At 43.2% G+C, this 25,755-nt stretch overlaps 1 protein-coding gene across 4 annotated transcripts in view; it reads right to left on the reverse strand.

Moving 5' to 3' along the window:
* Positions 1-25,755, reverse strand: part of LOC137431166 (uncharacterized) — an 808,282-nt gene that overhangs the window by 204,190 nt on the left and 578,337 nt on the right. For all 4 annotated transcript variants that reach the window (XM_078781584.1, XM_078781583.1, XM_078781585.1 and 1 more), the window contains one exon: positions 5,929-5,967. In XM_078781584.1, coding sequence (XP_078637710.1) covers positions 5,929-5,967 — 39 coding nt within the window. The remainder of the gene's footprint in view (positions 1-5,928; positions 5,968-25,755) is intronic.

A 25,755-nucleotide genomic window follows, 5' to 3' on the forward strand; every position in this document is an offset into this window, starting at 1 on the left:
AACCCCACACATGCACACCGAACTCCAGCAAAGGGAGAATGTACACTTTGTATATTTCAACAAGATCGGGGGCACTCACATGGAATGTTTTTAAGGTACAAAGAACGAAGAGTTGTCGAGCAGCACGAGATACCATCTGCTGGATTTGACTATTCAACTTCAGAACAGATTGGATTATAACACCAAGGAGAGTGAGCAATTGAACTCTTTGCAGAGCGATGTTATCAATGACGACGTTTAATTGTGGTGGAAAATTCTGAAGAAAAGATATTTGCATAATCTTACATTTCTCCGGCTCCGGCCTAACATCGTTAAGGCAACACCAATCACCAAGTGCATCAACATGGGTTTGCATCGAACTTTACTGAGTTCTGTTCAACACTTCAACCAGGCTCAAGTCATCCACATATTTCCAACGATACTCTGTTGTTACAGCCGCATCATTCACCAGAACCTGGAACAAAATTCACCAGAACGAGGTACATCACTGGGATGAGGTGCCTTAGATGCGTTGAGACGTCTAAGACGAGAGTAAACCTCGTGTTGCTGGATTGTTGGTGGAGGCAGAGCAGACAGAAGATAAGCTGTCAGAGTTGCAAGGTCCAGCGGAGGTAACATAGTACAGATGTAGGAAAAATGCTTGTTAACATCATTAGCCAGCTGGTGAGGAGATTGGTCAACAAAAGCAAGATTATAGGACTACTTCTTCATTACGGTCAATAATCTGATCTGTCTATGCCATTTTCCAGGCTCTGATCTTTTAAGGTGTTCGGCTTTTTTCTGAAAGTAAGATACCTTAGCTTTTCTGATATGACGCTGAACTATGTTCCTTCGTTGACGGTATCAAACAAAATCACCGATATCATGTGCAGCGGCCTGTTGCATTATTAAACGGCAAAGATTGTCGTTGAACCAGGGTTTGTCCCTCGGTTTCCGCTTCATCACCATCTCTTGAAAGCATCGTTTGTATTTCATCATAAGAGTCGTTTGTAAAATTTCTACCATCTCATCAGGATTATCGGTAGAGTTAAAATCAGCCCAATTGTACTCCGTAATCCACTGTCCAAAATTCCGGATAGATGATTCCCGATAATTGATCTTCCCTACAAGCCTGTACAAGTCTACACACCCATATCCCTACCTTTTTGTTTTATGGGGTTTTTTCCATTGTAATCTGTCATTTGTTTTTATTTCATAAATAACAGCACCAAGGCTCCACGTGGCTCAGATGAGAGAACAGCACACGTGGCCACATGGATGAGGCAACAGGAGTGGTGGTAAAATATAGGTGGCCCCAGTGGGGCTCCTGGATGGTAAACCATTAGTCTGCATGATGCGAGACTCCCTTTCTCCTGCAGCGTGGACCAATGAGGGTGTGACATGTGGGCTGAGAGATGCTACATAGGGGAACTATATAAAAGGTCACTATGAGAGAGAGGAAAGTGTGGTTGGGCAGGTCTTCCTCACAGACTTAATAATGTTAAAGAGACCATAAAGAGAGAGTACAGGCCTACTTCAAAATTGGCCTCTTTTTTGCTCGCCCCGGATCTCTCTCACCCTCTCTAACTGGACCATTCACATCCTGGGCGCCCTCACCTGTGAACACTGCAACTGGTGTCTGTGCGACATCTCATTCACCAGTGGTTCCTCCCTCCACTGCGCGTGGTGCACTGAGTTATCGGGGCCACGAGATCGTGGAGAGGACGAGACCTAGCCCTGTCCTGCCACGAGGGTGTCTTGGCACCCACCGGAAACCATGTGCGACCTGGGCCGCTCCGGCCTCAAGTTCCTACTTTCTCGTATCTCTCTATCTGTTTTGCCACCGGTATAAATGAGCTAAGGACATAGATAGATAAGCCCGTCATTGGCATCGTGGGAGAGAGGGATTATTTTTTAAAATTAATTTGCCACAGTTTGTTTCACCGCATATTCTGTCGTGTTCTCTGCCCTTCTTCCCGGCGCATTTTGGCTATTAAATTTGTGCTTATTCACGAGAACCTGTGTTTAATTGCTGACAGCCATGCGGCTTTGCCTGCCGCCACATACACAAATTGAGGGTGGACGCAGGACCTCTCGCCTCCTCCCTGCCTATCTAATGCTTGGTCTGTGAAGACCTGTGCACAACAACACAACAGGCATTTTAAGGCCATTTTCCCTACCAAAGCGATTCGATTTTCCATTTTATTAGTGCCGTGAACAAACTTCGGTACATCACAGGTGATGAAGGTTGCGATAAAGTTTCATCGAAATTGTGTGTGTAGTTTCAGAGGAAAAAGCAAATTCCTATTTTGGGGGGGTCAAACCTGGATCCACTTTGACCCACGGTAAACCCCCTTAGACCCTGATCTTTTTAATGCAGTGAGCAAACTTTAGTCACAACATAACAAATATCATTTGTACCAAGTTTGGTCACAATCTGTTCAGCGGTTTCAGAGAAGTTGCAAGTGTTTACGGACGGACGGACGACGCACCGTCGCATAAGCTCCCCTGAACTTCGCTCCAGGTGAGATAATAATTGGAGAAGACTATTTAATGGCCTCTAAATATATCTTTGGTCTATATATTTATGGGGTGCCACAGCATTTCCATTCAACATTAGAATCCATATCTCCGAGAATCCTCCACCGGCCGATGAAGACAAGCTCCTCCAGTTCTAATAAATACAATGAATTGCTTGCTCGACCATGAATCAGATACACTGAACCTCCTTTGACATCCCTCTTGAATCAACTTTCTATCACTGAATTTTGAAATACCGGCTGGAGACCATGTGGGGAAAATGATCAGGGAGACCACTATGCATTAAGTGCACTGGTCCTTGATGACTATTGCTCTCACAGGTCGGACTTAATAATGTTATATTACAACAAAGAGAGTACAACTCCATGCTGAAGATCATTCCAGAAGGAAGGACTTGCATCCTGCAGCCAGTAGATGTTTGCCAGAAGCTGATAAAAATCAAGCTGTGAAACAAGATGGCTGAATCAATGGCTGATGCCTAACAGGTGCCAATGCCAAAGCTGGAAGAGTGAAGAGACTCGACCTTCGCCTTATTTGCAAGTGCTCCTGCCTCACACCTAGCTCGGCTTCATGCTGTTGAAACCAAAGCTTTTGGAATCATTGGAATCTCCCGCGATGAAGCTAACTCCGAGGGCCTTTCACTCACTCACCGCAGGCAGGTTGGTGGTCTTTCTGTCTTGTACCGACTCCTCTCCGGCCTTGCTCCCCCAAGTCTGTCTGTGCTGTGTCCTCCAACTATTCCTACCGGTCGCACAAGATCTGCCAGCAACCCTCTTATGGTTAAACTGAAAAAATCAAGACTCTCTGCTCACCTTCACTCTTTCATTCCTCTTTTCTCCCGCCTGTGGAACAAACTCCCTCACTCTCTTCAATCCCACTCCTCCCTCCAGGTCATTAAAACAGCTGTTCACCGCCATCTGTCTTCCCCCATCCAAAACCTTGATCTTTTCTACCCCCGCTAATTTCACCCCAGATCCACTTTTTTGAAATTCCAACTTCCTTCTTGGAAGTCCTTGCAGTGTCCATATGTTTTATACCTCTCCCACCCCCCCCCCCCCTTCCCATGTCACCTCCCCCCAAGCCCTCTCCCTCACACAGTTCTCTCGATGTCCCTGCCCTCAAATGTTGTGTTTGTGTCCTTCCCCCTCTCTCCCCATCTTGTCTACCACTCCCCTTATTATATGTTTTATGTGTCGGTTTGACTTTTTGTGTGATTAATGTTAGCTCTTTCACCAGCCTCGATCTTGTATACCAAAAAATAAAGAAATAAAAATAAAAAGTGGATGGTTGATTCCTCGAATGACATATAAAAAACCACCTTTAGAGGCCATTTTTCCCCGCAAGCGGGGGTTGGCCTTTTTCGGGAACCGTGGTTGTTGTTGTTTTTTGGTCCCCTTTTTGAAGCAATGTTTTACGGCCAGATGCCCTTCCTGACGCCAACCCTTTTTGCCGCCTTTAACGACAAACAGGGAATTACCAGTGAACTGGTACTCAATTTGCCGACCTCGAAAGGATGACAGGCTGAGTCAACCCCCCTGGCGTTAATTCAGCGATCGACCGGGATTCGAACCCAGGATCCTAGGATCCTAAGCCGGCACCCTAGCCGCTAGCCCAACACCAGGGATTCCTCGAATGACATGAACCTGGATAATATTATTCATACCTTCAAGAAATGTTACATTTCCAGTGATATGGATGGGAAGGAAGTTGACATACAACGCAGTGGTGAGATTGCAGGAAGGTTGGTGAGGAACGTGTGAGGGCAAGAACAACTGACGTTGAGGAACGCGAGAAGGCAAACTGTTGTGATGATATTGAAATGCAGTATTCTGATAGAAATGAAGCCTAAAACCAAATATTGGCCGAAGATTTTTTGCACACAAGCCCAATCAATCTGTGCTTGAGGGATTCGCTTCAGGTTGAATTATTATTACTTTTATTTATTGAGCTCACCATTCACAAGGCCAAAGGTCACTCAAGGTGGGCGCTACACAAGAAGTTTGAGAGCAAGAGATATTGCAGAATAAATTTGTTGATATTCCTCTTACATAAGGCTCAGGAAGAGCTGTCATATAAATCATGCACACACATGCAGATATATTAGACTACACTGGACTTGAGTATTTTTAGGTATCAGAGACATGGGGGCAAGGGATGTAACTACCCAGAGTACTCTACATGCTGGTGACGCCATCTTGTGATATTACTTTTCTCTCCGCAGTCAGATGGCCAATTAAGGAAAAATCTCCCTCCCACCCCGTCATGGATTCAACCCATGAAGGTTGTCCTTGCTATCATATAAATGATGAGAATCAAGCGACGAAGCAACCCATGACAGTTTTAAACTCTTTGGTATGACTTGCCATACGCGTTTAGGAAAATAAATTAATTACTGTGTAATTAACAACCTACTACAATGCTATCTATACATGTGCTGTTAGTTTTGTTTTTCTGTCTAAAATAGGAGATGTATCAATGAGAAACTATTCCAAGAATAGTAGGAATTTTTCCTAGTAAAATATAGTTTTGTTTTACAAATTCTTAAATATTCTCAATTTTTGGTGGAACTTCATCCTCCCAGATTTATTTGGCAGACCCTGGTAAATATACTTGAAAATATAGCAAAGGCGTGCCAACTTCAGTGGCAATTTTCATGTCTCTGTGCATAATATACACCTCTTATCTTAATCATGAATAAATTTAGGTTCAAAGAACAGGTAGTGGACAAAAAAATGGAAACACCAAGGTAAATGAGGGAAACCAAGCAATGGCTTCCACACAAGTGTGGCCTATGTATTATTATTTAAGCAAATAATATCCCAGCATGCTTACTGCTTAGGGTCATTAATAAAAATGCTGCCAGGCCTGATTGCCTATAATTATGGCTAGGTGTGAGTTCATTGACAGAGCTTCACAGGTGTGACTTGATTGACATGGTTGCAAATGGAGACCCCCTACTGCTCCCATCCACAGAGCATGTGACCGCCCAATGGTTTGGTGAGCATAACACTGATGTTATCCATATGGCATGGCCTTCTCATCACCAGATCTGAACCCAATGGAGTATTTATGGGATGTTCTGGTATGACGCCTGAAACAGCGTTTTCCACCTCCATAAAACAGGTGTGAGTTGATTGACTTTCTCATGGAATGGTGCCGCATCCCTCCTACAGAATTCCAGATGCTGGTGGACTCTATGCCACCGCGCATACAGGCCATACTGGCCGCACACGGTAGCTCAATGCCCTAGTAAGTGATTTTACATTGGTGTTTCCATTTTTTTTGTCCACTACCTGTACATTTCTAAGTCGTGGAAACAGGGTAAAAAAAAGAAAACAAAAAAAGAAAACAAAAAAAAGGTTAGAATGGTGAAAATCCAGATAATGAGGCTGAGCAGATCAAACTCACCTTCTGTGTAAGTAATGCCTGCACCACCTCATTAGCCACCTGCATGGCACACATACACGACATGTCTTATCAGCAATGCGACATATTGCTTATGAGGAACTTGCTTCTATTAACAAAAGGTTCTCCATGAGCCTTAGATCACTGTTAGAAAAAAATATTCTCAGCAGCTTCTCGAATAGAGTACAAAGCTTACGAGTTATAATGTGCAGTGAGATACTTGACTTCCTGCCAAGCTCAGAATCTCATGGAGCGGAAGGTGCGCCCTCACATTATGCCTTTCTAAGCGTGGTGGCAATACCATGACCTTTTGTAGATTGCCATTGAATGCCTGACACAGCTCCATGGATATAGCTGGGCCCAGTGGATTGTAGATAAAACCTGCTGAGGTGTGTCTGTCACTATAATACTAGCGAGGTAATGAGCAAAAGATGCCTAGTAATGGCGTTGTGTATATCATTTGAGCAACTTTAATTAATACTATCATTTTGCTATTACATGCATGGATCATTCTTTCTCATGTTATAAACAAACTCGTTTGCATGAAATACGGCCTAAAATGACAGAGATCAAATAGATATTTTAATCAGAAAACAAAACCTGGATTATAAAAGGCACAGGTGGATAAGATTTGTCTTCATGCGATGTTATTTTCTGCAAATAAATTTATATCAGAAGTTATAGTCACCTAAGGCTCATGGAGGAACTTGTACATGTTGGCCAAGAACATCAGGAGACTACTACAACATGTATTGATAAGGATGCATTGATCAGTAGATAATCAATAAATCAATACAAGAGATTTGAACCCGGAATCCCAGTGAGATTACTCATACCAAATAGGTCTTGATTGTGAATAGTGAGATTACTCATACCAAATAGGAATGCCAAATAGGTCTTAGAATTTCAAAAACAGAATCAGCGGGGAAGGTTATAGGCACAAGTTCAATGAGAATACAATGCTGAAAGATATCCCTCGGACACCATTCAGCAGAAAAAAAAGAAAGCTTTATGAGCATTTACTTTGAGCCAATAATCACTGGAGTGGTATGAGTGGCCAGATATCCAAAATTTATGTTGCAACTGAATTTTTTTTACGTGTGTGTGCTTCAAACGTTTGGCATTTCCTTCTTTCCTTCTATTGCCTCCAAAACCTTAAGTGGTAAAGGTTAATGGTGAGGTTTCTATCCTTGACAGCATCGAGTCACCGCAACTTCTTAACGGCGGTCACAAGCCCTGCAGTGATCCAGCTCAGCCAAATGATCCTTGGTGGAAGATGAAATGTCCAAAGAACCTTAACTGGACAATAAAAGGTAATGGCCTATAAAAATCAACAATGTTTACAAAATTACAGGAAAGATTCTGTTTATAAAAAGCAAACAATATCTGCGTAAGGCCGCTTTAAAAAATTATCATTACTATAAATTCAAAATCTAAGCATCTCTTTGTGGAAACTAGTCTTGTTTATGGCATAATGAAAGTTTTTGTTTACATATTTTTTACCCAACTGATATTTTCATGCGACTCTGACAAGTTATTACATTTTCCCTTATCTGCACCAGCGGACCTTTGAAACGTACAAGCCAGATTTGATTCTGAACCAGACTTAAACTGAAATCCTGTGCGGTGCTTCGCAGTGGGTTTCACAGTCCATATTAAGCATATTAAGCTGCATATTAAGTATACTAGTGAGGTACCCGTGCTACGCATAGGTGGGAGGCCAGAAGCAAACAGACAATGCAGAAATGGCGAATGCTAAAGCATGAAACCAATAAATTCCACATTCCTGTAGCACCTTCAGTCGCACGTCAGACATGGACAGCAAGTTTGTGAAGGACTTCCCTGAAAAACGGACCCATTTGCAAACAAACAGGTACGTTTGTTCCATGCCCAGTCAATGGCGAATCTCCATATGGCAATCCGCGAATTTCACGTTTAGAAAGTAGAAACCGTCACGGCATTCCATCATTCACTTGAACTCGATATCTCTTTTTTTCATTCCAAACAGCATAACCCCAATCACAAATTAAATAGCATTAATATAAAAAATAAACTTTTAACAACATTCGTGACATAAACAAATATTTAAATCCTGATGTGAAGTTCCGTACAGTTGGGTGAGTACAATTACGAATTCAAAATCGTAATTGTATTCACTGAATTCCAATCATCAATTGATACTTTAACAAAACGATTAACACGATTAACGTTTAATGATTTAACATTACGAATGAATGACGGTTATATTGGGATATTATCAAACCCGCGCATTGCCGTCATCTGTCCACTTCCGCATTCGCTGCAGGTTCATAATTCTCATCAAAATCTAAACAGTATTTGTGGAATTTCAATAAAAGCCACACCACTGTTCATATCGGTAAATATTATTCCATCGTGTTTTGAAAAACTGGAAAATTGGAAAAACAATATAGCCTATTTTACTTCAGGGGGTCCCAGGATTACCCACCCAAAATATCGTTGCGATCGGTTCAGCCGTTTTTGCGGTACCTGTAAATGGACGGACAGACAGACGGATGGACATTTGATGAATTATAGTAAGATTAAGTGGCAGGGCATATTAAGCTGCAGACAATCTACCAGTATTTTCTGGTGAAAGTTGAAGACCTTTCAAAAATTGTAGGCCATTGCGTGCTGCGCCCTGGCCGAACTCTAAATTTCTGCCCTGATCTACAGGTGCACTGCATCCGCAACACAACCACCACAGACTCAATCACAATGCAAACAGCAGACCACGTTCATGATTGCATCCCAATCAAATATGTTTTTTAATGGAGTGTGAAAACCATGAAATGTACCTGATGTAAGACTGATTAATCATTTTCTTGTAGAAAACGAAAAAGAGACAAATGGTGACTGTGTTCCTGCTCATGAGGATGCCTTCCGCAGGAAAGGACCCTAAGTGCTTGATGTCAGCATTAACACGTGGTGGAAGACACGTGGTGGAAGTTGGGAGAAGGAGGATGGAGGAGGCAAAGGAGTTGGAAGAAGCGAATGATCATGGATTGCAAGGGTTTCACAATGGGCTGCAATGTGACCTTGCTCGCCTCCCAAACTGCTGATGCACCTACAATTGCTTTGAATCTCAGGATTTTGCCCTTGCCTGCTTTTTCCAACTCTTTGCAGTCTTTTCTTTACATGCTCAGATACAAAGTGAGGACACTTGAGCAATCCAAACTTTTCCTCGAGCCCACAGGGACGTTGGACAAAGTTCAACGCATTATTACTTTCCTTTGTATGTCAAAAGGCCTACGCTCACATTCCACCTCACTCTCAAGGATACTGTAAACTTAAAAGCTGTGAAAATCTTGGCATTAACCATAAGCTAAAGCACAACCTTTTAGAGCGCACAAGATAGCAGCCTCTAGATTTTCGACAAGCTCGTCCCTTACTCATTCATCCATCCATCCATCCACCTTTAGACAGTTCCATCGAGTTTCACACTTCCAGGTGACAGGATATAGCTGCGTCGGTTAGAGGATAGCTGATTTGGAAGAATTGGGAGTTATTAAACTTCTTTTTCTTGGCTTGAACGACAAAAAGCTTCCGTTCTAACACAGTGTCTGTGTCAGCAGGGAAGCTGCTTCGTAGAGTGAATTTTGTCTCCATCAGCTGGTTGTTGTTTCTTTTGGCTTGTTCACATTCCCATCTGAACCCTTGCTCTGACCCATGATTCAGTGAACACTGCTTGAAATTCCATATACCATAAGTGTTTGTCCATTATGTACATATATATAATGCATCTCCAAGCATTACCTCTTAACTGGAACAAGCGAGGGACTCGGTGAAATGTCAATTAATAAAGAGTGAATTTGATTATTTTGTGACCCATACAAGGTTTTTGATGTGGTCATCTTACTGTCTCTGTTGTGCCTCGTAGTCAGGAAGGGAAGTGATGAATTATTTTTTTCCACCAGAGCATGCAGACAGTTCTAATAAAGAATGTGTTTCCACTCGTAAACCAATGCCGATATAGCAAGATGGCCCAGACGAGGATCACTCAAATATTTTTTAAAGAAGAGGGAAGATTAAAAAGTTGGGTGTCCAATTGTAAATAATTTTGAAGTCAGAAATACATGTATGTGTATTGAAAATAGTTGTGCAGCATTTATGTGATGGATTAAGTCAGGACTTCTCTGTTCCACATGACGCTTGCATCGTACGTCACTGTACTCGCTCCACTTGTTGAAAGTGGCCATATTTCATCTTTTTATTAGAATTTAATTAAGAAGTGAGAATTTTTTTATAGTGACATTGACCTTCCTTGTGTGAAAACAAATTTGCACAGCAAATGTGGGGTAAACAATGAATGCGCCGCCCAGGCTCTACCAATGTTACGCATTTTAAGTATTGTAGATGGTAGCTTTGCACCCAATCATGACATCAGCATTTGCTACATATGTAGGTGTGTAGATACAGTATATATTGTATGTATATATACATATATATATACATATATATACATATATATATATATATATATATATATATATATATATATATATATATATATATATATATATATATAAATATATATATACATACATATATATATCTACATATATAAAACACAGTTTGTGTGTGTGTGTGTGTGTGTGTGTGTGTGTGTGTGTGTGTGTGTGTGTGTGTGTGTGTGTGTGTAATGTTACCGGTAGACTCCTAAACGGAGAGGCTCATGTACTTGATATTTGGCACAAACATGGCCATTGAGCCTGGGAAGAACATGGTCGACCTAAAAATTTATTTCATAATATTTTTAAACCATATTTTTACCTCAGCGCATTTCAGCGAGGAATATTATGACCGGAATGGCAGAGCAGCGCACTGATTCGATCAGAGCGATCACGTGATGTTCCTTGCCGCCATTAACTCAGTTACGCGTTCGCACGTATTTCAGAGCGAAAAGCGATTCCGTTTTTTCACATTTCAGCGAGGAATATTGCCATTCACACCACATAGGTTTTTTTCCCTTTCATCTCTAGATCCATATTTTTTTGCCATAACGTAGCGCATTATGGCTCTCTCGAGCTCGCCAATCACCTGGGAGCATGAGGCCACGTTGGCCACGCCCACGACACGACGCAGAGTTGCAATCGATCGCTCAGAGCGATCACGTGATGTTCCTTGCCGCGCGATTGCGTTTTTTCACATTTCAGCGAGGAACATTGCCATTCACATCACATAGGTTTTTTTTTCTTTCATCTTTAGATCCATATTTTTATATACACGGCATCTGAATCGGTGGCAGAGCAGCGCGCTGATTCGACGATTCGTGCGCCCTCCCCCCTCTCCTCCCCTCTCCCCTCCCCCTCCCCCCCTCTCCTCCCCTCCCCCCTCTCCTCCCCCCTCTCCTCCCCTCCCCCTCCCCTCCCCCCTCTCCTCCCCTCCCCCTCCCCCCTCTCCTTCCCCACTCCCCCTCCCACTCCCCCTCCCCCCTCCACCTGCCCCTCCCCCCTCTCCTCCCCTTCCCCCCTCCCCCCCCTCTCCTCCCCCCCTCCCCCTCCCCCCCCTCTCCTCCCCCCCTCCCCCTCCCCCACTTCTCCCTCACGTTTAAACACGGAATGCCGGGTACTCCCCCCCCCTCTTCTCCCCCCCCTCTCCTCCCCTCCCCTCCCCCTCCCCCCCGTTCTCCTCCCCTCCTCTTCCCCGCCCGGCAATGCCAGGTACTCCCCCCCCCTCTTCTCCCCTCCCCCCCTCTCCTCCCCTCCCCCCGTTCCCCTCTCCTCACCTCCCCCCCATTCCCCTCCCCTCCCCCCTCCCCCCTCTCACTCCCCCCTCCCCCCCTCTCACTCCCCCCTCCCTCTCCTCCCTCCCCCTCCCCCCTCCCCCTCCCCTCCCTCCCCCTCCCCCCTCCCCCTCCCCTCCTTCCCCCTCCCTCCCTCCCCCTCCCCTCCTTCCCCCTCCCTCCCTCCCCCCTCCCCCTCCCCTTCCCCCCACTCTCCTCCCCTCCCCCCTTCTCCTCCCATCCCCCCTCCCCTCCCCCTCTTCTCTCCTCCCCCCTCTTCTCCCCTCCCCCCTCCCCCTCTTCTCTCCTCCCCCCTCCCCTCCCCTCCCCCTCTTCTCCCCTCCCCTTCCCCCTCCCTCCCCCTCCCCCCTCCTCCTCCCCCATCACCCTCCCCCTCTCCTCCCCACTCCCCCTCCTCCCCTCCCTCCCCTCCCCCTCCTCCCCTCCCTCCCCTCCCCCTCTCCTCCCCTTCCCTCCCCCCTCCTCCTCCCCCATCACCCTCCCCCTCCCCCCTCTCCTCCCCTCCCCACTCCCCCTCCTCCCCCCTCCTCCTCCCCCATCACCCTCCCCCTCCCCCCTCTCCTCCCATCCCCACTCCCCCTCCTCCCCTCCCCCCCGTTCCCCTCCCCGGCAAAGCCGGGTACTTCTGCTAATATATATATACAGTATATATATATACAGTGTATATATATATATATACAGTATATATATATACAGTGTGTGTGTATATATATATATATATATATATATATATATATATATATATATATATATATATATATATATATATATATATATATATATATATATATATATATATATATATATATATACAGTAGTGACCCCTAATTCCGAACGCCCCTCATCTCGAACTACTCTAATTCCGAACCGTAAATTCGAGAAAATTTTGTCCCTAATTCCGAATGTATTTCTATAACCGAACCGCCAACATAGCGTTAGCGTCGTTCATATTTCCCGCCGCGAGCGTCGTTCATATTTCCAGTGCTGAAATTAGAGAACTGTGCTTCCATTGGTCTAAAACACAGGCCATTGTTGAAAAGTGGCACCCTAATAAAGCAGTGGTTAACAGGAGCATTAACTTGTTCAGTGACGATGTGATTGACCACTTCAGAAAAATTAAGAAAAGTCGCCAACACCAGGCAACTTTGGAGAGGTGGTTCTCTAAAGAAAGCAAGCCTAGTGAGCCCCAACCCTCTACAAGTGGTGTTAAGAGACAAAGAGAGCAAACACCGTAAGTCAAGTCATCTGATGTTAGCTTGGAAGGTGCCTCACCTTCCAAGCAATAAAACCCTCTCCCTCCTTCCTCCTCTCCAGCCTCCACATGCACCATCAGAACTCTCCACGAAGGTAAATGCAGTTATTTTCATGTTAGTACATTTACTTCTTGTTTTTATTATTATTATTAGTTGATATTTAGGGCATTTACTCATCTTATTTTACCTTGAATCATGTGTATTTGCAGTTAACAGTGTCTTGATAATGGGTTTTTGGGGTCCAGGAACGGATTAATTCACTTTCCATTATTTCTTATGAGGAAAATAGTTTCTAATTCCGAACTTTTCCCAATCCGAACTGCCGCTGGAACGAATTAAATTCGGATTTAGAGGTTATATATATATATATATATATATATATATATATATATATATATATATATAGTGTATATATATATATATATATATATATATATATATATATATATATATATATATATATATAGTGTATATATATATAGTGTAATATATATATATATATATATATATAGTGTATATATATATAGTGTATATATATATATATATATATATATATATATATAGTGTATATATATATATATATATAGTGTATATATATATTTATATATATATATATATATATAGTGTGTATATATATATATATATATATATATATATATATATATATATATATATATATATATATATATATATATATATATATATATATACATATATATACATACATACATACATACATACATATATATATATATATATATATATATATATACATACATACACACACACACACACACACGCACACATACACACAAAGTCACGTGAAAAAGTAAGTACACCCCATGTAAAGTTTTGACTTTTTCAACATATTTCAACATACAGCTGTTTGATCTTCATTTCAACAATATTGACAGATGAAGGTGATATAATAAAACAAATATCATGAAACATTTACATTTTGTAGTCCATTGTATAATTTCAATAAACATAAATGCAAATTTCACATGTGGAAAAAGTAAGTACACCCTTGGCTCTAAAGGTGGTATTGCCCCCTTTGGCATAAACAACCTCAAGTTGGCATTTCTTATAACTGTCTACCAGTCTCTGACATCGACTGGGAGAAATTTTTGCCCACTCCTCCATGCAGAATTCTTTCAGCTGTGCGATGTTTGAAGGGTTTCTTGCATGCACAGCTCGTTTCAAATCCCCCCACAGCTCGTTTCAAATCCCCCCACAACATCTCGATGGGATTTAGATCCGGGCTTTGACTTGGCCATTCCAGAACCCTCCGTTTGTTTCTTTTGAGCCATTTCTTGGTGGATTTACTGGTATGTTTCGGGCCATTGTCATGTTGCAAGGTCCACCTTCAGTTGAGCTTCAACTTTCCGACAGATGGCCTCACATTATCCTCAAACACCTTCTGGTACAATGAAAAATTCATGGTGGATTCTATGATGGTGATCTGCCCAGGCCCTGATGCAGCAAAGCTGCCCCAAACCATAATATTTCCACCACCATGCTTTACAGTTGGTAACAGGTTCTTGTGGTCAAATGCTGTATTTCGTTTTCGCCAAACATGTCTTCTGGTATTGTGGCCAAATAGCTCTACCTTTGACTCATCTGTCCAGAGCACATTGTTCCAGAAGTGCTGGTCTTTGCCTTGGTGTTCATTGGCAAACATTAGTCTTGCCCTGATGTTCTTTCTGGGCAGCAAAGGTTTCCTCCTGGCACACCTCCCATGTAGAACAAATTTGTGCAGCCTCTTTCTAATGGTAGACTCGTGCACTTTGACATCAACAGTGGCAAGAGCTACCTGTAAGTCCCGTGATGACATTCTGGGGTTCTTAGAGACTTCTTTCAGCAACTTGCGGTCTGCTCTCGGGCTGAACTTGCTGGGGCGGCCTGGTCTGAACAAGTTGGCAGTTGTTTGGAATCTTCTCCACTTGTGGATGATCTTCCGGACAGTCGAATGATTGATTTCAAATTGTTTGGAGATCTTTTTAAATCCCTTCGCAGACTCGTAGGCATCTATAACCTTCTTTCTGAAGGCCTCAGATAGCTCTTTTGATCTAGGCATGGTGACGCCGCACACTTCAACAACAAAGAGCAAACCAAACTAAATGTCTGAGGTTTAAATAAGACAGGTTCCTCCAAGATCCTCTCTAACGATGTTCTAATCATTTGCACCTGAGCTGGTGCACCTGATTCTAATTTTAGGTATTTGAAGTAGTGATAAATGTAGGGGTGTACTTACTTTTTCCACATGTGAAATTTGCATTTATGTTTATTTAAATTATACAATGGACTACAAAATGTAAATGTTTCATGATATTTGTTATATTATATCACCTTTATCTATCAATATTGTTGAAATGAAGATCAAATAGCTGTATGTTGAAATATGTTGAAAAAGTCAAAACTTTACATGGGGTGTACTTACTTTTTCACGTGACTGTATATACAGTGCGTATCAAAAAAAAGGTAATCCGAATTCAAGGGGTTAATATGCAAAGGTTATTTAGTTTGACAATTTACATGTGGTTCACCAATTATGAGGCGATCCTCAGGTTTCCATTGATGCCTTTCATGCATCATTGCTGTCACACATGACCGAGTACATGTTCATTGAAAATGACAAGTTCAAATCGCATTTTTACAAGTTATATATATATATATATATATATATATATATATATATATATATATATATATATATATATACTGTATATATAAAATGAGAGGGGCACACTAACTCTGGATGGGGCACACTAACTGAGAGGGCCACACTAACTCCTGACACCGATGACATGCACATTAATTATGCCGACACATCACCTCCAAACTAGCATGACGTCTGTGTGGCACTCTGGTGTTTGAAGTCTGAGATTTATGCTTTTATGGTCACAAATAAATGAAAGCAGAGCCGCAGATCCAGATTTCGCCCTTGTTATGAGCTCGTAAGGACGATATACTACAAATCGTTTACTAGTGACCATAAGCTCGTCAATAAATACAAATCAAACCCCCTAACTTGACAAGGAAGCAGGGCACATGTCGAGTCCCATCACAGCACTTCCTGCACGACGTATTAACAAGTGTTGTCTGCCACACAAACATTGTCTCTGCCCTGCTGATGGTGCTGCCAAAGCAGTTTCTGGGCAAGGTTTATACTGGTTAGTTTGCCATTGCCTGGCGTTGTTTGTCCAACTTGATAATAAAAGTCTATAAAAATCAGCAAAATGTTTTCCAAGTTGCATTAAAAGTTTTATTTTTAAAAGGCAAATAAGAACTGGCCAATTCCCTTATCAAATTATCATCATTATAAATTCAAAATCTTAGCATCTCTTTGTGGAAATTAGTTTTGTTTGTGGAAACTTCACTTTGCAGTAATACCTGTACTCCATGGTATAGTCCATGTTTTAGTTGTTTCCCTTGAAGGTAGGGATAAAGAAAGGTTGAAACAATATCAGATTCGATATTGGCTCCATTTGACATAATAACTGGTCGAATGGCCTACATATACCATTTTACCTTCATCAGGCTCGCCCCCCAACCTGCGCCCCAAATAGTTCTGTGCACAGAGAAACGAAATTTTCATATATACGAGGCGCCTCAAACTAACATACAAATCAATCAATGTTTCGCAAATGCAAGAAGTAGAGGAAGAAAATTCACAAATAACCCACAGAGGAATGCATAATTAAGAAATGCAGGAATGCTATACAGTAGAACAATGAGGTAGGAAATTATGATGACGAATGGACTGCAAAAAATGAACTGAGAACAAATTTTAAAGGTGTTCCGGTGTACTGAGTGGCGCGTCAGGTAACGAGAAGACTCCCATATGTTTGTGAACCTGCAGGTGTGCACACACACGACCATGCAATCCTCGAGAGATGTCAAATGGCATGCTGCGTACAGTTCGGTTAGATGAGAGTTAGGGTTAGGCAGTGGGGTTAATAGACTTGCTCGATGGGAATGGAAATCAAGGCATTCACCATGAAGCTGCTCAGTGGCTTCAGAATGGCAAGATGGAAGTCAGGAAAAAACTACAATGGCACTTCGTAGAGAGCGTATCTCCCTCAGACTGAACAGTTTACGTTTGGTATATCTGGATCCGGACATGAAACAAAATCTAATCGGTTTGTTATTGTCACTTACCCTACTCATCCACCAAGTTGTGTCACAAGTCGTCCACAACTTTTTGAAATATCATGCTATTTATCGTTTTTGGCTATATATCAATTTGGCTATACATATACATATATATCATGCTATGTACCACTCAAAGGTGAAGAATCACATTTCAAAAATTTAAAAATTCTCGTATGCGGATCCGGATTTGGATCTTCAACAAAATCGAATCGATTCGTCCTTGTCACACACCCAACCATTCCACCAAGTTTCGTCTGAATCTTTCCATAACGTTTTGAGATGAATGAATGAATGATCGTTTTAAGGCCATTTTCCCCACTACAGCGGGGGTTAGCCTTGCGGGCCCCATGACAATCATGGTTCCCTGTTTGAGGCAATCTTTTTATGGCCGGATGCCCTTCCTGACACCAACCCTTGGTCGCCTCTTACGATGCGCAGGGATACGGTGCACCTATTCTAAACCGGGGTGCACACCGGGATCATTCATCCCAGCAAGCTGGTACTCAATTTGCCGACCTCGGAAGGATGACAGGCTGAGTCAACCGCCCTGGTGTTAATTCAGCGATCGATCGGGATTCGAACCCAGGATCCTAGGATCCCAAGCCGGCACCCTAACCGCTAAGCCAACACCAGGATTCGTCCTTGTCACACACCCAACCATTCCACCAAGTTTCGTCCGAATCTTTCCATAACGTTTTGAGATATCCTGCCATATATCGTTTTTGGCCCCATCTCCCAATGGTGAAGAATCACTTAAAATATTCTAGTAGCTGGATCAGAATCAGGATCTTCACCAAAATCTAATCATTTCGTCCTCGTCACATAAACTACCTCTCTGCCAAATTTAATCCGAATCCGTCCACAACTTTTTGAGATATCTTGTTCACAGACAGATAGACAAACAAACACACAGGGGTGAAAACAGTACCTCCATCCACCTTTAGTGGCAGAGGTAATAAATGTCCAAGACCAAGGACACTGTAGCATTGGCTTTAATAAAATGGTAGAATTGAGTCTATTCAATTGTAAAGGTGAAGGCTTTGCAAGGTAGAAACAGAAAGCACGAGTCACCTATCAGAATGTAGAAAACTCATGTCAGAACAGCTGTACACATATATGCACAACAAAGTATGTACACTAATCCACTGACACATCTGTAAAAATCTCAATATTCCGCTTACAGAAAACTCATGAACCTAAAGGGACTGTTTAAACCGAGGACATAATGCTCACGTATGACCTGATGACTCCATCGAGCGTAGGTATAGAAAACAAAGCAAAGCGAGCGGATATACAGTATTTTAACAACAACAAAAAAGCATTGCTAACTGAGGCATCAGTACCGAGCAATTTTGACCTAAACAATGCAAAAATCAAGATAATAACCAAATACCAAGACCTCAAGAATGAAGTCAAAAGATCCTGGAAGCTGTAGAGCATATTAATAGTTCCAGTGATAACTGGAGTAATGGGAATGATAAAAAAACAACTTCATGGATATCTCAAAATCCATCCCTGGGAATATTATAACAAACTAACTACAGATGTATGCTGTCTGGAGATCACCGACGATCCTGAAAAGAGCCCTTGGAACAAAACTTTGAAACCAACAAAACCTCACAGCTTGGTCCATAAATCATGACCCGCCCACCTCATTACCGAAACGGAGGTAGATACTTTCAGCCCTGTGAGGGCTCCGTTCTTGCTTCAAAAAAAGGTTTGTAGATGTACTGTATATTTCTCAAGAATTTGGAATCCTGAAAATATAAGATGTCTGCATCTCTCCAGGATAATTAACTTTCCAGTACATGAATCTTCCTTTGTTTTATCTTCATGGCTCTCAGTAGTCAGGATGGTGAATCTGAGGTTTTTCCCAGCATCGAACAGAACTGTTATTCTGCGCTTTGCATGCAAGTCATATTGAGAGCTCCCGAACACATACGAGGTATTAGATCCCTAATAAATGTATCACATGAAAACTGTGTGCAAACAATTTTTTTTTTATAGTGTGGAGGCTCATGGAGGAGCTAAAACACAGAGCAGACCAGGACATAACATAACGAAAAGAAGAGTAGAAAAAGAGAGAGAGAGGAGGGGTTGGCGTAAACACACCAACTGCAGGGCTGCAGGACAAAATTAAGGAAGATTTGGAGTAAAAATTGATGTAGGGAAGAATGTACCCAGTCATACCCAGCTGATGTGGGGAAGAACTGTACCCACCATACCCAGTCGTACCCAGCTGCTCCTGGACACTGTGTCCTTCTCTCCTGACAAGGTGGAGAATTTTCTGTCAATCCTCGACTCTGATTCTGCAACTGGACCAGACGGCATCAGCCCACGGGTCCGAAAATCCTGCTCTGCCGCTCTTTCACACCCTCTCTCTTTTCTCTTCACCCCCTCTTTTGCTCAAGCTCATCTGCCATTAGCTTGGAAATCAGCCAACATTACCGATTTGCACAAAAATGTGCAAAAACAGATCCTTGCAACTACAGACCAATCAGCCTGCTCCCAATTATCAGCAAAGTCATGGAATCCATCATTGCTTCGGATATCAAATCCTTCCTCTTCTCCAATGGCTTGATCTCTGATCATCAATTTGGTTTCAGACCAGGTCACTCTACTCTGGACATGCTGCTTCTGCTGTCTCAACTATGGATGGAGGTCCTCAATGTCAAACAGGAAATTAGAGCTGTCTCCCTTGACATATCACGTGCCTTCGGCATGGTCTGGCACCCCACTCTGCTCACCAAACACTCCTCCTATTGTATCCATGGAAATCTCCACGCATGGCTTGTGGACTTCCTCTCTGGTCATAGTCAACGTGTGGCCCTGAATGGGTTTCTTTCATCTCCACTTCCTGTTCAGGCTGGAGTTCCCCAAGGCAGTGTTCTGGGCTTTGTGGTTTTTCTGGTCTTCATCAATGATCTGTCCGACTCTCTGGAAAATCCTCTCTATCTCTTTGCTGATGACTCCACTCTCTGCCGCTCCATACCTCATCCCTCAGATCGGCAGTCTGCAGCCTCCTCACTCTCTGCAGACCTGGACAAAATCACAAACTGGTCAAACAAATGGAACATGTCTTTCAATCCTGACAAATCTCACACTCTCACTATGTCTCTCTGAAAAGACCGACTGGACAACCCTCCTATCTACTATCTGAACAATCGTCTCCAAAAAGTTCTGTCACTCAAGCTTTTGGGTCTCACTATCTGCCATGATCTTTCCTGGGAAAACCACATTTCCAAGCTGGCCTCCAAAGCCAGTCGCCGACTGGGCATCCTCCGTCGTGCGAAGTCCTTCCTTGGCACACCTGAGCTCCTCACCACATACAAGGCTTTCACCCACAGCTCAATGGAACACTGTTCTCCCCCTCTGGGCTGGTGCTCCTGCCTCACACCTAGCTTGGCTTTACGCTGTTGAAATCAAAGCTTTCAGATTCATTGGAATCTCTCGCGATGAAGATAACTCCGAGGGCCTTTCACTCACTCACCGCAGGCAGGTTGGTGGTCTTTCTGTCTTGTACCGACTCCTCTCCGGCCTTGCTCCCCCAAGTCTGTCTGTGCTGTGTCCTCCAACTATTCCTACCGGTCGCACAAGATCTGCGAGCAACCCTCTTATGGTTAAACTGAAAAAATCAAGACTCTCTGCTCACCTTCACTCTTTCATTCTTCTTTTCTCCCGCCTCTGGAACAAACTCCCACACTCTCTTCAATCCCACTCTTCCCTCCAGGTCTTTCAAACAGCTGTTCAACACAATCTCTTGTCTTCCCCCATCCAAAACCTTGATCTTTTCTAGCCCCGCTAATTCACCCCAGATCCACTTTTTTGAAATACCGACTTCTTTCCTGGAAGTCCTAGCAGTGTCCATGTGTTTTCTACCTCTCCCACCCCCCCCCCCCCCTTCCCATGTCACCTCCCCCCAAGCCCTCTCCCTCACACAGATCTCCCGATGTCCTTGTTATCTGCTGTTGTACTTGTGTGCTTCCCTCTCTCTCCACATCTTGTCTCCCGCTCCCTTTATCTTATGTTTAATTTGTCAGTTTGTTTTTATGTGATTAATGTTAACTCTTACACGAGCCTCGATCTTTGACAAAAAAAATGAGAGCAAGGCGAGGACACAATGGATGAACCAGATGGATATGGCTGCAATCCATCTGTTAATTACAAGAAAACATATGCAGAGCCGTTCAATTGATAAGAGTGATGCAAAGCGTGGATCTGCCTCAGCTTGGTACAACACATAAAAGCTATCAGAGTGAAGGATGCTACCACTAAGCTATCCTGTAATCGGAAAGAGAATGGAGTAAACACGTGTGGTCAATGAAGCAAAAAGGCACTCTTAGAGTGTACCTTTGTGGAATTAAAGGCATAACGAGTTGCCAGTCTCAGTGTGAAAGGCATTTGTGTCCATCTGCCATTGATAATAATAATTCACCTTTCATCAGTGGTCCCAAAACTTAATTGGCCCATGAGAATCAACATCGAGAAAGTGAATGCTGCGGGCAACATCATATTTTCTGTGGAAAGCAAAACATCAGACCTACCTATGTCGGTTTCAGAACGTAAAATATACATCATTGGAAATAGTTATGGAAACAGAAGAAAACTAGAACGCCACTCAGTAGAGCGCATACTCCCGCCGCGGGTGGCCGCTGCTGAGCCCTATCTTCCAATGGTAAGAATTCCCAAAAAGTTCCTGGATCCGGAATAATATCCTGAGCTTCACCAAAAACTAGTCAATTCTTCCTTATCACAAGGGCAATCATCCCACCAACTTTCATCCAAATCCGTTCAGAACTTTTCCAGATATCTTGTTCACAAACACACGAACATACGAACATATGCGCACGCACACACACACACACACACACACACACACACGGACACGATCGAATGCATTACTCCCTGGCGGGAGTAACTAGAACAGCACTCAGTGGAGCGGAATCCTCCGCCAGGCTGAACAGTTTACGTTTTGTGTCCCACTGATAGGTCAGATCTGGATTCGGACCTGAACCAAAATCGAATTGGCTTGTTCTTGTCACTTACCCAACTCATCCACCAAATTTCGTCCAGATCTGTCCATAACTTTTTGAGATATTGTACTATATATTGGTTTTGGCCCTTTCTCTCAATGGTGAAGAATCACTTTACAAATTCTCAGATCCAAATCTGGATCTGGATGTTCGCAAAAATAGAATCATTTCATCCTTGTCACACACCTAACCTCAGTTTTATGATTGTATATTTTTGACCTTATGACCTCGATAACGATTTTATGTGACGCTGACCTTTATCCTTTTGACCAAATCATTAATTTGTCTTCCCAATATTATCATAATAAAGCATTGTTGAAAATATGATGACAAAACTGAAATGGTAAATTGAAATTTCAGGTCAATTGGATGGAAATTGATGATTTTATGTGCCGCTGACATTTGACCTTTGGACAAAATTATGAATTTGCCTTCTACGTATTAACATAAAAAAGCATTGGCGAACATTTTATGACGATAGCTGAAATGGTAAAAAAAAATGTTCCGGCCCGGGCAGACACCCACACCCACACAAACACCCATGCACACACACAAACGTGATTACACAAGCCCGTCTGCTGCTGTGCAGGGGACGGGGGTAATAACACATGATAGAATCCCATTAGTGTGTAAAAAATGAAATGCTCCATAGTATAGTCACGTGTTGATAAAATACACTGCGGTTGGTTGTTATGCAAGAAATCAGAAAGTGCCACACCATACAACCACTGAAGAACAAGCAGTGATATAATTGTAGTGTGGCGAATACGTGGCGAATACTATGGAAGGAAATATCATATGAAAAGCAATTATAAATCAAAGTCTTAGCTCATGAAGAATACCCCAGTGGACAGATTGCAGCCCCACTTCACGTCTCAGGAGCGGTATGCACGACTGATGAGCATATGTGAAACTGGGAATACGTGAGCCAATGGACACGGTCAAGGAAGAAAGCCCAAATTCTCCAAAACTCATGAAGTTACGTGTTTCAGGATATGTTATCTGCTTTTGTCGGGAATCTTACCGCTTTTTCTATACTTGAACAGGCTATAGATTTTATTGCCCCATAATTGCCAAAAATACCGCTTTCACAAAATAATGTCTCATCGAAGTTTTTGATAGATTTTCATATTGTGACAACTTAAATTCAGTAGGAAAACATGGTTATTCCGCTTAAATTTTGCATAAACGTGTCTTAGAAAGTACACATTTTAGATTAAAAATACATGATTTCCCTAACATGGGAAATCGGGGGGTCAGAAGGGGTCAAAAGAGGTAGGGGTCAAATAAAAAACAAAGGAACAAATTTCCTTTTTCCACAAGAAGGAACTGTTTCTGTTCTTCGTCTTTCGTCAGTGTATCATTGTATTTTTGGATCAGGTTGATGCCCCGTTCCGTCCGTAGTGTTGTTTACTACTGTCATCCAAGAGGACCGATCCCGAAGTTCGTTGAAAAAAGTATCGTCAGTCCACTGTCTTCTTTGACTGGTGGCAAATAACAGAAAAAGCTCCCCACTCCATCAAAGTCAGCTCTGTCATAGTTTATCAGGCGAATTAGTGTTTTATACTACGTGGGACTTCTGATTTATGAGTGCAACATGGGGTGACCCATAAATATTATTTTTTGTGAAAAAAAAATTGTGTGCCTTTCATTTACGTATAAAGGAATAAAAATAACCCTGTGGAAAAAGGAAATTTGTTCCTTTGTTTTTTATGGAACCCCCCCCCCCTCGTGGATGGGAGGCAAAACCACCTCACAGATCTTCCACCAACCTTTCCAAACCCCAGGCTCCTCCCACCCCTCTCCAACCTCCCATTCCAATCCTTCGCCCCACCCCCTGTCCCAACACACCATTCCAGACCATAGAGACCCTCTACCCCACCCCTCCTCCCAGACCCTAGAGACAATCTCCCCCACCCTATACCTCCCAGACACTAGAGACCCTCTCCCCACCCCATACCTCCCAGACCCCAGAGACCCTCTCCCCACTCGTCCTCGCAGACCCTCTCAGACCCTAGAGACCATATCCCCACCCCTCCTCCCAGACCCTGGAGACCGTCTCCCCCACCCCTCCTCCCAGATCCTAGAGACCCTCTCCCCACCCCCTCCCACACCCTCTCAGAACCTAGAGACCTTCTCCCCACCCCTCCTCCCAGACCAGAGAGACCGTCTCCCCCACTCCTCCACCCAGACCCGAGAGACCCTCTCCCCACCCCCCCTCCCAGACCCCCTCAGAACCTAGAGACCTTCTCCCCATCCCTCCTCCCAGATCCGAGAGACCGTCTCCCCCACTCCTCCACCCAGACCCAAGAGACCCTCTCCCCACCCCCCCCCCCCTCCCAGACTTTCTCAGACCCTAGAAACCTTCTCCCCACCTCTCCTCCCAGACCCTAGAGACCCTTTCCCCACCCCCCTCCCAGACCCTCTCAGACCCTACAGACTCTTACCCCTCCCCATACCTCCCAGACCCTTTTCCCACCCCCTCCCTCGGTCGCTTCGCTCAATCGCACCACAAATCTTTTCCATCTTTCCACTTTTCCTTTTCTCAATGTTGGCAACTATGCGAATAACCTTAAAGAAAGTACGGGTGTTTATATTTCATCAAGAGCAGTAAGTTACAAATTGGTGAAAAGTAGCCCCAATGGATGTTTACGTGCCTGAAAAACTTTGCTGAGGAGAGGCAAAGCCAGCGTTCTGCAGGTGTGATGCTTTCCGATTGCTTGCAGGACAATCAATCAGGATGTACTATATCAACACGTGATTAATATGGAGCACTTTTAGTCTTACACATGAGATGGGGTTCTACTGAGTTTCACGTTATTTACATTTTACATTTTATACTCAGTTTTTCCTCCGTTTTCATAACCATTTCCAATACTGAATATTAAGCATTGCGTTCTGGCCTCCAATGCAATGTCTGGAAGTGCAGAGCCTCCTCGAGATTCTCAAAGTTTGGGATGTACTGCATTATGGGCCAGCTTCGCACAGCTCCTTCAGATGAGAATCGGTCAAGCAAGACCTATACTTTGACTTAACAATTCTCATGACAGAAAACCATGCAGTCTTGGCAGCGCAAGTCAATCCTAAAGAAGCATTCATGCGAAGATAAACTTCTTTCAAAAGCGTGTATTGGTTTCTTGGCAAGCATCCAAAACCCCTTGTCAGATGATCAGGCCTTCTATTCCAAATCGCTTCCGAGAGTGATTGTTTCCATCTCTAGGGCAGCAGCGTCATGTTTCACCACATTTGCTGTCGTGACTGCCGCTTCAGTGCCATCGGCGTCCAGGATAGAGGATTTTGAAGGAAACCAACGACAGCCTCCATGAGTAAGAAGTCATCATATCCTCATTTCAAAATGTGAAATCTTTGGATGTGTTCAGCACATTGTTGAAGGACACATTTTCTTCCTGCTACTTCTCTCGGTCTGGAAAGGGAGTGAACTCTACCTTTTTGATTTGAACATTATTTCGTCTCAACTTAGCACAAAATGTATTTGCTGATTCAATGAGCTGCGCAAGACTCTTGCTCTCAAGACAATTTCCAGGCCAAGAGAGGAATTTGACATCTAAATTGTCCAATTTAGAGGTCAAATCAGTGACGAACACCAAGTTGTCGAATTATTGCT

The sequence above is a fragment of the Myxine glutinosa genome, chromosome 7 (assembly GCF_964187855.1).
Source record: "Myxine glutinosa chromosome 7, kmMyxGlut1.1, whole genome shotgun sequence".
NCBI lineage: Eukaryota > Metazoa > Chordata > Myxini > Myxiniformes > Myxinidae > Myxine > Myxine glutinosa.